Genomic DNA, 20,364 nt, shown 5'->3' on the forward strand with positions numbered 1-20,364 from the left:
TTGAAACATTTTTCCACATTTCCTCCAAAGAGCTTGTGATCACTTGCTATACCTGAATCTATTGTCTTGGAATCTCTCTGCTGCTGTAAAAATATTTTACCTTTGGTTTCAGCATCTCCAGTCTGTCTTACAAACTATAGCACCACTCCTTTCAGCATACTTGATATTGGGAGACAGCAACTTTTCCCTGGAAAGACCCTGTAAACAAGAAGTATTAACAATGGTGTCACTCTTTTTCTTTTGAGGACAAATTTGGGATTTGAGAGTTTACTTCCATTTTCATCATGCTTTATTATGATGTGGTATAGTCTTTGGTGGGTAAATATGACAAACTTCTTTCTGATCTTTATATTTTATAATTACATATGTGCACATACATAAATTTATCTATTTATTTATTTGAAACTAAGTTTTTGTCATCTTAGGTGGTGTGCTGTGTTGTCATTACTCATAGCATCCTCAATATTCTGGGCTAAAGACATCTTGCCTCAGCCTCATGAATTCCTGGTACTACAGGCATGTGCCACCATGCCTGACTACTATTTGTGGTAGAAATGGGATCCACTTTTGCTCAGGTTGATGTCAAACACCTGTGCTTAGTAATCCATTCACTTCAGTCTCCCAGAGTTCTAGAAGTACAAACATGAGCCAATGCACCCAAGCTCTATGTTGTCTCTACAACTTCTGCTCACTTGCTGTGCTGCAGATTCCTACCTGGTTCTTAGAATTCCCCAAAATGCAGTGTATACATGCAATATTTATTTACTTTTAAGATAATTAGTGCCGACGAACTGTATTATGTCTTCTTCCCAATGTTCTTGCCAAGATAAAATTTATAAAATATATTTACTCAATTCTGATAAAAAGTCAGTGGCTAAATTGTTCTTTAAATTTCTTTCAGCTGTATCTAACCATCCTGACCAAGAGCATTTGCAAGATTTTGACACAAATATTTTATTCCCAGAGATACTCCTGAGAAGATATCAAAGTTGTGCCCCTGACAAACTAAACTTAACAAAAAACTCGGCAAGTGTGTCAGAATGTAAGCAGCAGAAAGTATGTGACAGTGGCCTTGGCCAATGTTTAATGGCTACCCATACCAAAATCTTCCAATGTAGTAAATGTTTGAAAGTCTTCACACAATTGTCAAATCTAAGTAGAAATAAGATGATTCATACAAAAGGGAAAACATTTCACTGTATAAAGTATGGGAAAGCCTCTAACCCATGCTCACATGTTACTAAACCTAAGATAATTTATGAAGGAGAAAAGCAGTACAAATGTAGCAAAGTCTTCAAATCTAACTCAAACGTGTCTAAGCATAAGAGAAGTCATACGGAAGAGAAACGCTACAAGTATGAAAATGATGGCAAATGTTTTAATCTCAGATCAAAATATTGTAACCATGAGAGTACTGATAGTGGAAGAAAACCCTACAACTATGAAGACTGCGACAAACTTATAAAACAGTACTCAAACATTTCTGAACATATAAGAATTCATTCTGGAGAGAAACTCTACAAATGTCAAGAATGTGCCAAAGCCTTTAACCGGTACTCATACCTTTGTGAACAACAAAGAAGTCATTCTGCAGAGAAACCCTACAAATGTCAACAATGTGGCAAAGTGTTTAATAATAATTCAGACGTTACTAAACATAAAAGAATTCATTCTGGTGAGAAACTCTACAAATGTCAAGAATGTGATAAAGCCTTTAAGCATAACTCAAGTCTTACTGTACATCAAAGAATTCATTCTGGAGAGAAACTCTACAAATGTCAAGAATGTGCCAAGGTCTTTATCAGGTACTCATACCTTTCTGAACATCAAAGAACTCATTCAGGAGAGAAACCCTACAAATGTCAACAATGTGGCAAAGCATTTACTTATAGTTCCTCCCTTACTAATCATCAAAGAATTCATTCTGGCGAGAAACTCTACAAATGTCAAGAATGTGATAAAGCCTTTAAGCATAACTCAAGTCTTACTGTACATCAAAGAATTCATTCTGGAGAGAAACTCTACAAATGTCACGAATGTGCCAAGGCCTTTATCAGGTATTCATACCTTTCTGAACATCAAAGAACTCATTCTGGAGAGAAACCCTACAAATGTCAACAATGTGGCAAAGCATTTACTTATAGTTCATCCCTTACTAATCATCAAAGAATTCATTCTGGAGAGAAACCCTACAAATGTCAACAATGTGGCAAAGCATTTAATAATAATTCAGATCTTACTAGACATAAAAGAATTCATTCTGGAGAGAAACCCTACAAATGTCAACCATGTGGAAAAGCCTTTCACCATTACTCAGGCCTTTCTGAATATCACAAAATTCATTCTGGGGAGAGACCCTATAAATGTCAACAATGTGGCAAAGGGTTTAAGGGGTACTCAAACCTTTCTACACATCAAAGAATTCATTCTGGAGAGAAACCCTACAAATGTCAACAATGTGGCAAAGCCTTTATTTTTAGTTCATTCCTTACTAATCATCAAAGAAGTCACTCTGGAGAGAAACCCTACAAGTGTCAAAAATGTGGCAAAGCCTTTAAGTGGTACTCAAACCTTTCTACACATCAAAGAATTCATTCTGGAGAGAAGCCATACAAATGTCAACAATGTGGCAAAGCATTTACTTATAGTTCATCTCTTACTAAACATCAAAGAATTCATTCTGGAGAGAAACCATACAAATGTCAACAATGTGGCAAAGCATTTAATAATAGTTCAGACCTTACTAAACATAAAAGAATTCATTCTGGAGAGAAACCCTACAAATGTCAACAATGTGGAAAAGCCTTTCACCAATACTCAGGCCTTTCTGAACATCAAAAAATTCATTCTGGAGAGAAACCCTACAAATGTCAACAATGTGGCAAAGCGTTTAATAATAATTCAGATCTTACTAGACATCAAAGAATTCATTCTGGAGAGAGACCCTACAAATGTCAACAATGTGGCAAATCTTTTAAACAGCACTCAAACCTTTCTAAACATCAAAGAATTCATTCTGGAGAGAAACCCTACAAATGTGAACAATGTGACAAAGCCTTTATTTTTAGTTCATTCCTTACTATTCATCAAAGAAGTCACTCTGTAGAGAAACTGTACAAGTGTCAAAAATGTGGCAAAGCCTTTAACCAGTACTCAAACCTTTCTACACATCAAAGAATTCATTCTGGAGAGAAACCCTACAAATGCCAATAATGTGGCAAAGCCTTTAACCCTTATTCAAACCTTTCTACACATCAAAAAATTCATTCTTTAGAGAAACACTACAAATGTCTGCATGGGGGCAAAGCCTTTAACAAGCATTCACACTTTTATAGACATCAAATAATTCATTCTGAAGAGAAACCCAAGAAATGTTAAGAATGTGGTAAAGCTTTTCACCAGTACTCATGCCTTTCTCAACATCAAATATTTCATTCCGGAGAGAAACCTTACAAATGTCAAGAATGTCATAAACCCGTTACCCAGTGCTCAAACCTTTCTGTATATCATGTAATTCATTCTTGAGACAAATCTCACAAATGCCAAGTATGTGGCAAAGCCTTTAACCAATACTCAGGCTTTTCTGAACATAAAAGAATTCATTCTGCAGAGAAACCCTACAAGTGTGAAGAATGTGACAAAGCCTTTAATCAGTATATGAAACTTTTTTCATATACTAAAAGAATTCATTCTGAAAAGAAACCTTATGAACAGTGTGGGAAACCCTTTGTTTCATGTCCAAACCTCACTGTACATAAAATAAATCATACAGGAGAGAAACCCTTGAAATATGAAGAATATTGTAGTACCTTTACCCAGTGTTGATAAGTTGCTAAGCATAAAATAATTCACACTGGTGAGAACTCCCACAACTGTGAACAGTGCAGCAATTCCTGTAACTGGAACTCAAACCTTCCTATACATAGCAAAATTCATATTGGAGAGAAATCTTACAGATGTGAATAATGTGGCAAAGGTTTGTGCTGGTTTTCAGCATTTAGTAAACATCAGAGAAATTGTCCCAGAGAAATAATGTAACAATATGAAGATGTGGCAAACCCTAATGCCTGTAGTTACACTTTTCTGTAGAAATAGAAATAGAATTCATGTTGAAGAGAAACACTACAAAGTGAAGAACTTGACAAATGTTTAACTTGTGCCCAAACCATTGTGTAAATGAAAAATGTATAAAAGAGAAATCCCTGTCAAATGTGAAGAAAGTTTTGAATCCTATAAGCAGGATTCAGTATATTTCACATTTTCAGTACATAGAAGAATTCATAGAAAAATTGTATATATGTGAAGAATGTGACGATGTTTTTAAATATTTCTCATGCTTTTCTAATAATTCATATGAAAGAAATACTCTATAAATGTCAATCATGTCTCAGAGCCTTAAAGTTGTGTTTGTCCTGGTAGGTAGGGCTAAGAAGAGACAGGGTCAGGTGATACTAGGAGATCCTTTGTCCATCATAAGAATAAAACAATGAGCAGAGGGGGCTTCCATGAAAGAGAAGTTGGCATTTAAAGAAGGCTTCTGAAAAGCGAACTGATGTTTGCTCTACAAAAATGACTCTCAGAGGTAGAGAGGCCACAATGTGTAGATACGGCCAAGGCCACAAAAAGGGATGTTTGGAGCATGGGTTCAAGTAATGTGACTGTAAGCTCAAGTGATCTGTTTTCATTAACACAGTGCAATTTACACCAGTTCTATCACACTGAACAAGTACAATGATAACTTCTGGAAATTGCCTTACAGGGATAGTAAATGGAAAGGTGCTCCTTTCTGTAAGTTTCCCCCCTTTTCAGGAAAAATCATGAATATTTACTCCCACACCACTTAACATAGAATTGGAAAATCTATGTAAAGGGAAAGAATCTTACTAAACCCAGAGTCTTCTATACTTGAAAGATGTTCTCTGGAGAGTACTGTTCCCTAATAAATTTGGATCTTTTGCATACATGTATCTACTTATTATGCTCATTTGTTTTCTTGTTTTAATATTAGTAATCATTCTTTGGCACCTGGAACAAAAAATCAGGGAACATATACCTGTCACCTGGTCCCCATATGGGACATTGGTGCCAAAATCTGGGAGGAGAATGCACATCTTCAGCAAGATACATTAATAGAACCATAACCATTGTTAATTCACGCTGCCTGCTCCTATTACTTATTCCACCTACAGGTCTCACACTGCCTTTGCTTTCCAGGTAATGTAGCTCCTTATGTACCCCTGCTTCATCTCTGTTTTTCCTTGTCTCCGCAATGCACTTCATCTCCCATTTAGGCCTGATATTCAAATGCTTAAAAAGTTGCCTCAGGCTCCACAACCAGAATATTCATCCAGATTCTTAAGGTCTTGATAACCAGAGTGGGGAGGAAGTCAGTGAGAGAAAGCCAGGCCAGCGGCAGGCCCCAAGCGCAGAAGGAAGTTTTGAAATGGTTGCCACCACTATAGAAGAAGGTTGTAAAGGACAGAGTTCCTCCATAGGCTCAGACAAGAAAATACCAAGCCTGAGCTCTTCCCTCACTATGACTGTTACTGGAGCAAGAAAGGGCTCAGGGAGGGGACTCTGCTGGGACCATGCCCTCACTGGGAGTGACATTGCCTTCTCCTGGAGATGGCGGTTCACACTCGCCTTCCAGATACTGTGAAATCCCTGAACCAGCATTCACCATACTATCTAGAACTCTTTCAGTTTGATGGACACGCTCCAGGTTCAGTACAAGGTGTACTGATGTTAATAACATTAGAGCTACTCCTCTGCTTTCCCTGGATATTCAGGGCCCCTGTTTCCCTCTCCTACATCTGTCTTCAGAATGGAAAGTAAAATAAAATTCCCCTGTGTGCTCTAAAGTCCCTCTGCTCACTGGCTGATGATGTTTTTGTTTATCCCTTTTAGTGCTTTCCAACTTCCTTACCCGATTGTTTGGATGAAGTCTTAACTTCAGGTTAGAGGCCTAAGTTCTTTAAATCTGCAACGCTCCTTTTTTAGGCCTTTAAAGTGAAATGAGGTGGCTGGGGTAAAATTTTCTTTCAAAAGAGAAAAATTAAAGCAAGTAGGAACCAGTATGTAGGAGAGAGATGTGAAGAAAAAATGAATATGAAGAAACCCGGGTGGTGAGGAACATTAAGAAGAGAGAGAAGAATTTTGTGTAGGACAAAACCAAATATAACAATATTTGTCATAAAGTAAATCATGGTTTAAAAAGAAAAATTTGGGACAAACATAGGGCTTCAGTATGTCTAAAGTAGTCCATGTAAGGCATAATATTTGCAAAGGTAAATTTATAAACATTTTGCCTGTGAACAAGTTGGCCTGACTGAAAAGGGAATCTCTAATTAAAACAATAAAATCTTCTTTTTGTTATCATACTTTTTTTAAAGCCTCTTCAGATTACTTGTGTATTTCTTGAATACATCAAGTATTCCATGTCAATCTGCCACTATAGAGTTTAAAAACACAAAAAAACTAGCTCTGTATTTTCTTCTGCCTGCCTGAAGCTGAATCTGCTTAGTTATGGGTGTTGAGATCAAGATTATTAAACTGTCATCACTACTAAAGGTCATCAGTTATTCTCTTGACACTGAAGTAAAGAAAAAAAGTAGCCAACTTTGTCCTTTAGCCTCAATTCGGTGGCTGTACCCAGTGGTTAGGGCACCAGCCACATACGCTGGGGGTGGCAGGTTCCAACGCAACCCACAGCAGCTACAATGAAAACTGCAACAAAAAATAGAGGTGTTGTGATGGGATCCTGTAGTCCCAGCTATTTGGATGGCTGAGGCAAGAGAATTGCTTAAACCAAAGAGTTTGAGGTGGCTGTGAGCTGGGATGTCACTTCACTACAGAGTGCAACATAGTGACATTCTCTCTCAGAACAACAACAAAAAATTGGCTACTTTTTCTAAGTTGCCTGACATTTTCCCTCCTTCCTCTTGGTCTTTAATTGACTTCTCACACCTCTTGTCTTTTTGTTGCTGAGATAAGAGGACAGAACATGTATGCGTATCTCCTGCCACACTTGATCAACCACATACGTTTTTCTTTCACAAGTGGGGACTCTGGCCACACTGGACTATTTCTGGTTGTGGGACAAACTGGGCACTCCTTGCCTTTCTTGCTCTGCCCTTTCTGAGTTGTGACCTTCTCAGTCAAAGGAACTTTTTCCACTTGAGCTTTCACCTGCTGCATCTCTCGGTGATCTTTTATATACCTATGGCCTTGCTCTGCTCCTGGCTTTAAGAAAGCTCTAGTTAGCCACCCCTCAAGGGGTGTTACTCCACATCCAGGATGTGGAAAGTGGTCAGCCGAAATCAAAATCCAGGTAAACTTCTCTATCTGGGAAGAAGATACCTCTAGGAAGGCCCTGAGAACCACTCTGAGGTCCACTTAAAACCAGAAGTTCCACCACCAGAACAAATTATGTACCATCTTAAACATGAAGCATTAATAGACATAGCCCTTTTGATCAACAAATTTATGAGATTAGGTCAACAAGGTCCTACCAATCTGCAAATAACGCTTCAATTCTTTTCATCGAAAAGTCTTGAACAGATGAATACTTGTCCAAGACCTAAGGTTTGTAAATGGAGTAGTACTGGACATTTCATCTGATGGTACCTAACCCTTACATTATTTGGATTATTATACGTTTAATGGACAATTACTTAGTGTACTAGTCTGTGTCTCTCTACCTGTATCCCAGGGATACATGTTACACTCTGAGTCCATTTTCCACTTGATTGCCAACTTGCACAAATAGGAGCTTGGGCAAGGAGAGAAGTAATACTTGTCAGACGCTAAGTTTCCAAAAGTGAGCTGGAGCAGTGGTGGGTTCTGACTAGTTTTCACCAATTACGTTTCTTATATTCTAAAAATAATCATCTCACATTTAATGCCAATGATTTTCTCGTGTTCATTTTTTTCTCTTGGCTTGCAAGGAATTTGTGCTGTGAAATAAATGCTACAAATACACATGAAAGTCAATTTATTAACCAAATACCAAATGGTAACAACACTTTAATCTTTTTCTAGTTATAAAGAAATGTATTTGAGATCTTAGAAATAAGTTTGTGAACTTAGCACCGTGCATTTACAGTGGCTGCACTGTACAAATAATTCAGCAATGTTTTCTAACCTTGGTTTATCAGTTTCTCACAGTGGTGTTTTCATTAGCATGTGCGTTTGTTTTGCTGGGTGCTGGTTTTTGTGTGTTCCTGTGAGAATATCATGGCTTAAATTAGAGTAATGAACAAACTTTCAGAAATTTCTTGTTCACCTTGGCAAGAGCAGAAGTGAAATCAGAGACAAGTTGGTCCAAGATTATGGTTATAAGGCCTTAAAGAAAATGGCAGTTTATAAATGGATTGAACATTTTTCTGATAGGATTGAAAGCATCACTGATGAAGATATGTTAGGACAGCCAATAATGAGCAAAACTAATGAAAACATTACAAAAATCCCCGTAAGAGGGTGTCAATCTTTGGTTGACTGTGAGAAGCATAGCAGAACATGGAAATATCAATAGGGAAAGAGTTAGGACAATTTTAATCAAAACTCCTGGCCACCACCTCACAGGTCTAGCATCATGACAATGCAACAGTTTATGTGACAATGTATGTGAGGGAGTGTTTAGCCAGTGGACAAATAACTGTACTGGAACATCCTTCTTACCCCTATGACATTTTTGTTCTCTGAAGACAACTGAAATATTGTAAAAAAAAATATTTTACTGACCTTCAGAATGTCAAGGTTGATACAACAACAGCTTTGATGGACATTCAAAGAAAAGAGTTCCAAAATTTCCTTGAAGGGTACATTAGGCACTGGCATCAGTACATAGCTTCCAAAGGGTTGTACTTTGACTATGGTCGTAGTGACATTCAGGAATGAGGTATGTAGCACAGTCATGGTACCAAGAAAAAGTGAAGTTCTATAGGTCTTCATTAGGAGAAAATTTCCCCTTTCCTCCAATGTCACTTGATTCATAGAAGAAACTATTAACAGTTAGTGTTTGTTCTTCTGGAGTACAAACATTTCCATGAATTTACAAGTACTTTTTTTTTTAGAGACAGAGTCTCACTTTGTCGCCCTTGGTAGAGTGCTGTGGCATTACAGCTCACAGCAGATTTTCTTGCCTCAGCCTCCTGAGTAGCTGGGTCTATAGGTGCCCTCCAGAACACCCGACTATTTGTTGTTGTTGTTGATGTTGTTGTTGCAGTTTGGCCAGGCTGGATACAACCCCCCCCTTGGTATATGGGGCCAGTGCCCTACTCACTGAGATTCAGGTGCCATCCAATACACACATTTTTTTAAAGACTAGATTATATCGCTCTCCATGGTTTTTTTACTTATTGTTTTCCAAGCTATAGTTAACTGATGTCTATTTATATCAGTTTCAGATCAGTATTGAGGCCTATTTCATAAAACATCAGCCTTTGTCTATATTGTCGCTGAATAATTCTTACTCTTAAACTTCTTGTCCAAACACAACAGTAACATGTAAATTAAAAATTTTAGTGGACATGTAGGCATTGTTCTGCTTTCAAACTTATTTCCAGTTTATCATTATTGAATTTTTCTCATTTACTAAGATGATAAAATGCTATCTTACAACTACAATGAGAGCTGCGGGTTTGGGAAGTTCAAGATGGGGATGAAGAAGAAGTAAAGACAACTCAGACCTATAACCCACATTTGCAGTTAAATTGAATTTTATTGGATAAAATTCACAATTCCTAAAATTTAAAATGCTCAAAACCATTAATGTTTATCTCATTGTCTTTAATATGCAAATAATATATGAAAAGAAAGCCAAGTACTATTATTTTTTCTACATAAAAATTCAGTACATTTATATGATGAAATATTGTATATTCCCAGTGTAAAATGTCAAGAAAAATATGTAAATGAAATAAAACTAATGTGGCCACTGATGGCGGCTTATCCATATAATCTTAGCACTCTGGGAGCCTGAGGCAAGTGGATTTGCTTGAGCTCAGGAGTTCAAGACCAGCTAGAGCAAGAGCCAGACTCTTTCTCTACTAAAAACAGAAAAACTACCCAAGGGAGGTGGTGGTGCTTGCCTGTTGTCACAAATACTCAGGAGGCTGAGGTAAGAGGATTGCTCTAGCTCAACTGTTTGAGCTTGCTAAGAGCTATGATGCCATAGCATTCTAGCCAGGGTGACAGAGTGAGACTCTATCACCAAAAATATATATATGACAAGTGTCACAAATAGCAATACTTATGTTACATTTAAAATCCTACAATAAAATTGCATCTACCAAAATAAATACAAGAAATGTGAAAATTAGGCAAAAATATTAACCAGGTAGAAAATATTTTTTTCTTTTTGTTAGTGATCAATATTAAAATTATAGAGGGAATAAATATTACCTATAAGCCTGTAATATGCTTTGAGATTTTACACAAAGAAAATGTAAATGATGGTAACTTTTATTTCACCACGAATTTTTTTTTTCACCATGAATTCTTAAGACAGAAAAAAAAGGTAAATATTTCTCCCAAGAAAGTGCTATCAAAGGTTAATGGATAATGGTTCTCCATGTACTGAGACTAGAAAAGTGAAAGTCTTCATCATTTTCTGAATTGAAGAACGAGGTTAACAACATGCATTTACTTTGTTGCTTCATATAATATACAGAAATGCATTAATAATGAAACTCTCAGGTGTTTTTTATTAGAAAAAATGACGAGTGTCATAAAACAACCAAAAGACATAAACTGTGTTACATGAATACAAAATTTGTCACTCATTATAGCCCTCAAGGAAACCCAGGGTTCAACTTTCTGATATATTTTTCCAATTATTTTACTAAGATCTCCACTACTTCTGTCATTCTTAAATATGTGTCCAAAATTGTGCAGCCGATCATCTGGAAAAATGTGAGAAGAAGAAGGTCTTTGACCTTCTCCTCAGAGCTGCATCCTCAGCTGAAGAGGGCCTGGGAGCCCCCAGGTCAAGTCTCATCTGATCTGCTGACAGGCTGTGACTTCCTGTCCAGAGATAGAGTCTGCCCATGTCATTATTAGGAGCATCTGTCTAGGGGAATAGCCCTCAGCAGAGAAGGCAAAGGACACCATTTGGGTGTCCATGGCATAGGTCTGCACTGCTATGCTCACAGGCCTCTGCAGCCAGGTGAGCTCAGAGAGCTGATCAAGATTAGGGGAAGAGCGGTGCCTGTGGCTCAGTGAGTAGGGCAACAGCCCCATATGCAGAGGGTGGCGGGTTCAAACCCAGGCCCGGGCAAACTGCAACCAAAAAATAGCCGGGCGTTGTGGCGGGCACCTGTAGTCCCAGCTGCTCGGGAGGCTGACGCAAGAGAATGGCGTAAGCCCAAGAGTTAGAGGTTGCTGTGAGCCATGTGATGCCACGGCACTCTACCCGAGGGCGGTACAGTGAGACTCTGTCTCTACAAAAAAAAAAAAAAAAAAAAATTAGGGGAAAATATATCTGCTGTGACCATATGTCTTGATATTTTGCCTTGATAATTTATGTCTTGATAAATTGCCTCAGACATAGCATTGAGGGAGGTTACCAGGCTTTTTTGTCAGCATAGCCGGTGATCTTTTGGGAACTGCCATTCTAGGCCATTTGGAACTGAAATCTGGGCCACTTCCTGAACCCTGTGTGGGACCCCTGCCACAGACTTCACAGGCCTTTTTCATGTCACCTCTGTGTATAATGTCAGAGAACTTTGGTTTCTTTTCCACAGTCAAGCTCCTCTTATGAATGAAACTCTGTGTAGAAATCATGAGAGTGAGAGACTCTTCAGAACAGTTTCCAAGGTTGCTCATTCTTGAACCTTCCCAGTCATCTTCAGATGAACCTCACTTGTCTGTCTTCCTCCTTTCTGACCCCCTCATTCTCTAGAAGGCTGATTTCCCCAATACTCTTGGAGTGCAGGATACTAAAATTCTCTCACCACTGAGGAACATACTTTATGCCAAAGCCCCGTGTCAGCTATTTTTCTGTTTTTGAAGCCAAAGAAGCAAAATTCTACCTGCTGCTTTATCTTGGAAGCTGCCTACGGAAATGATTTTCTTTTTTCTGGAATTCCCCCATCTGACCTGAAATCAAATTCTGTGGATAATATGAGTGTTTGAGTGAGCACCTCTAAGGGAACCCCTGAAAAGTCCTAGTCCATCCTTGATAATCAGGAGCTGCAGTTGTCAACAAAAGATGATTCTTCCTTTTTCAGCGTCCAGAGTCTGAGAGGTCCTGGCTGTCAAATAACTCCCAGTTCCCTTGCCACGGTTTACTGTGTTAATCCCTCCCCTGTCACCTCTCACGTGGAAGAATCAAAATTTTATGTGGTCTAGCAGTGCTGTTTTTGGTTTGGGGCTTATATTTTTTAAATTGTCTTTATCGTGTGCATTGTGCTCTGATCCTGGTGCAAAAGCAAGATTAGAAGACTCACCTGTCATGAAGCCCCAAGCCCCGTAGTCTATTTCAGGGGTCCTCAAACTGTGGCCCACAGGCCACATGTGGCCTGCCGAGGACATTTATCTGGCCCACCTGGTGTTTTTGCCGCCATTTCTGTCCTCCTTAGCAGCCGACTTGTCCCGAGCCTCAGTGTGCATGTGTGGAATGTGCGCCAACTCTCCGACTCTGCTCCTTTTCTCTGTCTCTCCCTGCTGGGTGTTTTTGCTGTTCTGCTTAGCAACCCACTAGTCCTGGCCCACAGTAGACGTGTGTGGAATGTGCCCCACACTCTCTGACTCCCCTCCTACTCTCCTACTCCTCTTCTCAGTCTCTGGTATTATCGGAGGAGTCACCAGGTTGCCTGTGCTGAGCCTGCTGCTGCCTAAGGACCGAGGTAAGAACAAGTTAGGATTTATTATTAGTAGTATTTTAAAGTTAGGAGTTCTCTCTCTCTCTCTTTTTTTGCAGTTAGTAGGGCCTTTTTTTTTTTTGCAGTTAAGGGGGGCCTTTTTGTTCCTGAAGTTAGGAGGTCTTTTTTTTTGCAGATAGGGAGTGGCTTTTTTTGAAGTTAGAAGAGCCTTTTTTTGAAGTTAGGAGAGCCTTTTTTTTTAAAATTGGTTAGTTGGTTTCTAGGGGGTTGCATCACAGTGATTACACAAATAGTCAGTGCTCAGTGCTAATGCAAATTATCAGGGCTCAGAGCTAATGCAAATGGTCAGGGCTCAGAGGTAATGCAAATTGTTAGTGCTCAGTATTAATGCAAATTGTCAGCAGTCAGTGTTAATACAAATGGTCAGTGCTCAGTGTTATCGCATGAGGGCCCCAAACTGGTAATCTGCCTAGAGCCCCATGGGAACTTAATCCAGCTCTGCAGAGAGCCAAGGAGTAGGAAACCCAATTTAATTGCCAGTAAGTGCATTTATATTCTGATTGCTATTCAGTTGGGTATGGTGTTTTATGTTGTGTGGTGTGTAAGCCCCGGTTTACACTGTTGCAATCTCTGAGCAGTGCAAGTTAAGCCATAAGCTTGTATGGCTGAACTCACATTAGATTCTGAAGAAAAAAGGCATATGTGCATTCTTTTTCCTGCAGTGGAATCTGATCGAATGGGTGAGAAGACCCATATGATCAGATTCCTCTGCGAGTTCACAGATTGCAGTTGGTTCTCACAGGGTAGTGTGAACTGGAAAGGTGGTGGAGGAACCGGCTCTGTAATCGTGCCTTTCCCATACTGCACCAGTGTGAGCCTGAGGTAAAAACAGAGTTCCACCATATGGGCACTGGTGAGGCTGCATTGATGGACACTGATCAGACTGCATTGATGAGCAGAGCAGTCTATATGTCTCTGTGTGGGCAAAGTTATTGCTGGTATATTGTTTTTGGAGCACTGTATATATATATTGGTTTTTTACTAATAGCAATTTGGAATTCCTAGGAAAAAAATGATATCAAAAAAGAGAAAAATTGACTTGGAGTGTAGGACATTCAAAGAACAGTGGACTTATGATTACTTTCTCGCGCAGTACAAGGAAAGACCTGTGTGTTTGATATGCTGGAATATAGTATCTGTTCAACGAATACCATTTGCGTTGACACTATCAAACTCAACATAAAGATAAATATCATTGGTTGGTTGGAAAAGTGAGAAAAGATAAAAAATTAAAACTGAAATATACATTGACAACTCACTTTTGTGAAGCAGAAATAGCTAAATACTTCATCACTGCAAGCAAGTTTTCAAGTTGCCAAGCTAATAGCATGCATTGGCAGACCCATTCGTGGAGGGAGAATTTGTTAAAGAATGCCTTCTTTCTGTTGCTAAAGAGATGTGTCCAGAGAAGGCCAATTTATTTAGTACAGTGAGTCTTTCAGGACCCTCAATTACACGAAGGATTGAAGAAATGGGAGACAATTTGCATCAGCATTTGAAAACTCCACAAAAAAACTTTCCTATTTTGCCTTGGCATTCAACGAAAGTAATGATGTTCGTGATTCTGCACAACTTCTTTTATTTGTGCGACGAATGACTATTTTGAAGTCACAAAAGAGCTTACTGCACTGCCAAGCATCAAAGGAACAACTACAGGAGAGGATATCTATGAAAAGGTTTGCCAAACTGTGAAGAGTTTGGAGCTGGACTGGGCAAAACTAGCCAATGTGACAACTGATGGTCCTCCTAGCAAGATGGGGAGTAAGAAAGGAGTAATTGCTTGCATTAAAGAAGAGATGGACAAAGATAACTATTCTCATCCAATAGCCATACACTGCCTCATCCACCAACAAGCGCTGTGTAGTAAATCACTGAAGTGGGACTCTGTTAAGAAAACTGTGGTATCTTGTGCTAACTTCATTAGAGGTAATGCACTAAACCACAGACAATTTTAGGAACTTCTGTCTGAGCTAAATGTTGCCTGTGAAGATGTTCCGTACCACAAAGAAGTCTGTTGGCTGAGTCGAGGGAGTTTTGAAACATTTCTATGACTTACTTCCACAGATTATAGCTTTTCTGCTTTCAAAAAACAAAGAAGTACCAGAGCTCAATGATACAGAATGGAAATGGCACCTTGCCTTTCTGACAGATGTAACAGAGCTACTTAACAGTTTTAATGTGCAACTTCAAGGAAAGGGGAAGCTCATCTGTGATATGCAATCACATGTGAAAGCATTTGAAGTAAAATTAGGCCTCCTCATCAAATAAGTGAAGGAGGAAAAGTTTTGCTATCTTCCCACAACTCAAAATCTGTTACCGGAAAATCCATTGGTTGCATTCCCAAATAAAACATGTGTGGATTCACTGGAAAAGTTGTAAAAGGAGTTCCAATTTAGATTTATAGAGCTTCATCTCCGTGAACAGGACATACAGCTTTTCCATAATCCAATTTCTATTGACATTGAACATGTGGATATGATTTACCAAATGGAGCTGGCTGAACTGCAGAATTGTGACTCTCTGAAGGACACATTTAAGTCAAGCAGCCCTCCTAATTTCTGTGCATTTCTCCCCTCTGAGACATACCCTAATATCAGGAACCATGCACTCAAAATGGCAACCATCTTTGGCAGCACTTATGTGTTTGAACAGACATTTACAGAATGAAACATCTGAAATCTCCAACCAGATCTAGACTAACTGCTGAACACTTGCATCACTTGTTATGACCAGCAGTGACAAATATGGAACTGGACATTGACCATCTCAGTAGTCAAAAGCAGGCCCATAGTTCCCATTGAAATACTGGTAAGTTTGTTGATTATCTTTACTTGTTCTGCATTTGAAATATTGTATTTGTTCCCAATTTTTTTTTTTACTTCAAAATAAGATATGTGCAGTGCACATAGGAATTTGTCCATAGTTTTTTTTGTTTGTTTTAAACTATAGTCTGGCCCTCCAACTGGGAGGGGGACAGTGAATTAGCCCCCTGTTAAAAATGTTTGAGGACCCCTGGTCTATCTTGAGGGCATATTTGTAGGTTATTCTCTCAACTGAATCTGTTCAGTGGTATCAAAATAAACAGGAAGAATACTCATGCAGGGGATCACTGCTGCATTCCTCAAAACCCCCTTATACCTATAAGCCATTTCCCATTTCCAATCTCAAAATGAAACACTTGAAAAGACACAAAACCAGTATCCCTGACTCCCACCCTCCTTTCAGGCTCCATTTGAAGAGTCCAAGCCCTTACCTTGCCTTTGGATGTAGTTCTTACTGGAATAATTATAGTTGTCATGGACCAGCCACGACATGCATTGGGTTTATTTCCTAGTGGCCTGGTGGGGTGAGGAGACCAGAGTATTATTAGTAGGAGTTATAGAATATTGATATAGAGAAATAATAGACACAGATAAAGAGATAGTTTTAAGAGCAACGAGTATTGGGAGTAGACACACACTTTTTCGTGAGATTCCAGTATGGGGAGGTTGTTTGTAGGGCCTTGTTACAGTGTTGTAAAGCAGGACATGAAAGCCACGAGACATAGGGAGAAAAAAAATCTGTGGACTCAGTCCCATCAGATTGCTGGCTTGTTCTCCCACAGAAGTATTTAAGAACTTGCCCAGATTTCAAGATGCAGAATTAAGCAGTGTATCGATGGACACATGCATATACATTGCATGCGGAAAAAAATATTTAGTGCTAAAGTTGTCTAGACAAGCCAGGCACAGTGGCTCATGCCTAGCACTCTGGGAGGTTGAGGCTGGTAGATTGCTTGAGCTCACAGTTTTGAGACCAGTCTTAGCAAGAGCAAGACCTCATGTCTACTAAAAATAGAAAATCTAAGGAAAGAGTATTGTTTGAGCCTAAGAGTTGGAGGTTGTTGTGAGCTATGATGTAATCATGGGAGTCTACCCAGGTGAAAGCTTGAGCCTCTATGTAAAAGAAGAAATAGTTGTCTACATAGATTGTTATAATTTTTCATATTCTTGGAATGACAAATATTAAATTATACTGGATATGCACATATGTAGGAAAATAAAGATGGTGCAAAATAAATAAAAATCCTTACCCATCTGGAAACTGGCAGAGATGATTAGATCACATGATATTTCTTTGACTTGATTAGAACCAATGCAAACCATAGTGACTGCTGATTCTAGTGGCAGCAAAAAATGGTGCTGAAGAGATTGGACTTCCTCTAGTCATCCTGAGATTTCCACTGAGTTCTGTAGAATTTATCCACCATATAGAATCTCAGCAGATAAATCTATCTAGTTCATTATCAGCATTTTTACACCTTTTGAAAATTATTTCTTGTATTTTCATTTAAAATTTATTTTGGATAAAAGTATTTGCCATGAGTTTCCTCATGAAATGAGCCACTAATGAGCCACTTGCCTGTGTCTTGCCAAATAATAAAATCATCATCATAATAAAAATACCAAATTTAAAACACAACCTGTTCTACCATGAATCTTCTGAAGCTTCCAGTGATTGATACAGATTCACTGACCTTCCTTTGAACTCAGAAGAAATGTGGAAGGTAAAGATCAGAAGGTGCACACTCAAGTATTTGGAGGACCCTATCCCACAGGTGGGCTCAATTAATAGGAAGAAACAGAATATGCAACCAATGAAGTTCTGGCAGATTCTGACTTCAGGGCCTTATAGCAAAACTGAAAGAAGGAACAAAGGTAAAGGTGACAGATCTCAAGGGTTGAAGCCATGATTGGACATTAAAATTTCAGCATCTCCCATTTTCTCTGTGTCTACAGCCTTCTCCAATCATAGATGGAGGAACTAAATGGAAGTCTAAATGATGTCTACTGCGCCCCCCCAGAGGGCGCAGTAGACATCAGAGTTCCTCACTCAGGGGTTCATCTTATCCCTGGAGGATTACTTTGGGAAGGTGTGTGTGGGGTTATCTTGAAACTATAAATGGCAGGTAGAGTAATTGTGAAGCCTAAGTGAAAGTATATCTTGACTGTACATCAGAAACTGAAGATCTACATGCAGTTGGAAGTTGGATTCTGCAACAGGGTATGAGAAGCCTTGGAAAAGTTTGCAAGATCTTCAATGCCTTCTTAATTCCTAAATATAATGCATGACTGCCTCCTTGTTTCCCATCCCCCAAGGGAAACAGCAAATTGAGACAGGTCTAGATATTTAACATAGATTGTTCTTCAGGCAGAAAGAGCTGCAGAAAAGAGAAATATTCTACTGCGGAAGACAGCCAGGGGACCTCAATTGTGGCACCAGCAGACAGAAGAAAAGTGGACTCAATCTTTATGGGTTCCCTGATTTGTTTTTATTTCTCAGACCTTGGAGGGGGGATTATCCCAAAAACACAAGATGACCAAAATTATTTCTCACATATACATGCATGTGTTTTGCTCTTCTGCTTCTTCTTCCTTTTGCTCACCCTCTTTGTCTTTTTCCCCTTCTCCTTCCCCTCTCCCCTGCTCTGCTTCTTTTTCCCCTTCCCCTTCTTTGCTCTTGTTCACATATCCACCAAAAGTATGCCACTGTGGGCATTTCACTTCAAGTGTTCTTATCACATGCCTTTGAAAAAGTAGAATCCTACATACAAGAGCAAGGAACTTTTAAGTCTTGATATATATTTCTCAATTATTCTTCAAGAGTTCATTGGCCATTTATACTCTGTGCAAGCATGTAGAAAGTAGTGATCATAAAATGTGACAAAGTTAGACAGCATTTACTCATAAACATGGGTTAGGTCTATTATATATGTTGAAAATTGAATTTATCATTATATAATTTCAGTCTTTTTCTACTGGCTATTTTGAACTAAAGTATATTTTGTGTAATATAATTATAGCTACTTTACTCACTTTTAGTTACTTTTTCCATGACATATAGAGGTTTTGTCTTTTTACTTTTAGCCTGTTGAAGTCCTTAAAGTTACAAGCAGTCTTCTGTAGACTCACTATTGTGGAAACTCACTCATTTTAAAATGACCCAGCCATATTATCTTCTTAGATTGAGGATTTTAACTCATTAATATTTAATGTAATTAATTTACTATTACTTTATTTCTTCTGCGTATGTTATCTCTCATTGCTTCTCTTGTTGCCTCCCTTTCTGTTTTATAGATTTTTGTAATTACTTCTTTTGATTACTTTCTTAGTTTCTTTCACATAAATTGGATAGATATTTTCTGTCTGAATGCCTTGAAAAATGGAAATTATAAAAGCATCCTAAAGATATAAGAATAGAATTTACTCTCATAACCAGCAATCTTCAATTGAATTCAAAACCCATAACACTTTACACTTCCAATTTTGTTATTAAAATGATAAATTATATCATTTCATATTGTGCATGTATTCATAGAGACATTTCAGAAGTTCTAAAATAGCATGCTTTAATGTATATATTTTATAAAAGCTGAATTAGAAAATTAGTATGTACCCTATATGTATTAAAATTATGGGTTTTGTATGTTTTGCTTATTGCAAGCAAATAGTAGCATTTCCATTCACTATTATCAACCTTTAAGTGAATGAGAATATAATTTATTTCTAATTGTTCATTTTATGTATCAATTTCACAGAATCTATTACAATATCCATGTCTCGCTGTATTTAGAAATGAATACTTTTCTTTGCTTCTGACAGCTAAATTACAGCCTTTCTCTTTGGCATAAGGAGAGCACCAACATGTCAATAACATTAAAACTACCCTAGGTGCATGTGGCCAGGCCAGTTTTGTAACCACTGTGCTACGGGCACCAAGCCATGTATTGTATTTCTTAAATCAATAGCTTTATTTAATGTCTGAATTTTGATTGTGAAGATGAGAATATGAATGTTTGCATAATTTTTTTTTTTTTGTACAGACAGACTTTTATCGCCTTCGGTAGAGTGCCAGTGCGTCACCTAGCTCACAGCAACCTCCAACTCCTGGGGTTAGGCAATTGCCTTGCCTCAGCCTCCCAAGTAGCTGGGACTACAGGAGCCCACCACCATGCCTGGCTATTTTTTTTTGTTGTTGTAGTTTGGCCAGTGCCAGGTTTGAACCCACCACCCTCGGTATATGGGGCAGCACCCTGCCCACTGAGCAACAGGAGCTGCCCTGTTTCCATAATTTTTAAAAGAGAAAGACTTACTGTTGCGAAATTAGAATTTTTTTTATTTTTTTTATTAAATTATAGCTCTGTACATTAATGCAATCATGGGGTACAATGTGCTGATTTTATATATCTATTAAAATATTTTCATCAATCTGATTAATATAGCTTTCACCACATTCTCTTAGTTATTTATATGCTACACTTAATAAATTTAACATGTTCCCTTTTAAAATGAACTGTAGTTGTGTCCCACCAATTAACCTCCCTCCACCCATCTCTTCAGCTCTCCGCCCCTCCCTCTGCTCTCTTCCCTTCTTCTTGGGCTATCATTGGGTTATAGATTTCATATGAAATTAGGTTTCATAGCAGGGCTGAGTATATTGG

General features: G+C 38.4%; 3 protein-coding genes across 6 annotated transcripts in view; 2 read left to right on the forward strand and 1 right to left on the reverse strand.

Annotated features, from left to right (window-relative positions):
• The window catches only part of LOC128572303 (zinc finger protein 91-like), a 351,229-nt gene extending 344,651 nt beyond the window's left edge, over nt 1–6,578 (forward strand). For all 3 annotated transcript variants that reach the window (XM_053572122.1, XM_053572123.1, XM_053572124.1), the window contains exon 4: nt 902–6,578. In XM_053572122.1, the coding sequence (XP_053428097.1) occupies nt 902–3,213 (2,312 nt within the window). In that variant the 3' untranslated portion in view covers nt 3,214–6,578. The remainder of the gene's footprint in view (nt 1–901) is intronic.
• Nucleotides 1–20,364, reverse strand: part of LOC128572305 (zinc finger protein 43-like) — a 385,702-nt gene that overhangs the window by 216,235 nt on the left and 149,103 nt on the right. The gene's annotated exons all lie outside the window — the stretch shown is intronic.
• LOC128572304 (zinc finger protein 43-like) overlaps nt 12,797–20,364 on the forward strand; it is a 505,819-nt gene continuing 498,251 nt past the window's right edge. The window contains exon 1 of the mRNA XM_053572126.1: nt 12,797–12,848. The gene's annotated coding sequence lies outside the window, so the exon portion shown is untranslated. The remainder of the gene's footprint in view (nt 12,849–20,364) is intronic.

Source organism: Nycticebus coucang, chromosome 20, assembly GCF_027406575.1.
Source record: "Nycticebus coucang isolate mNycCou1 chromosome 20, mNycCou1.pri, whole genome shotgun sequence".
Taxonomy (NCBI): domain Eukaryota; kingdom Metazoa; phylum Chordata; class Mammalia; order Primates; family Lorisidae; genus Nycticebus; species Nycticebus coucang.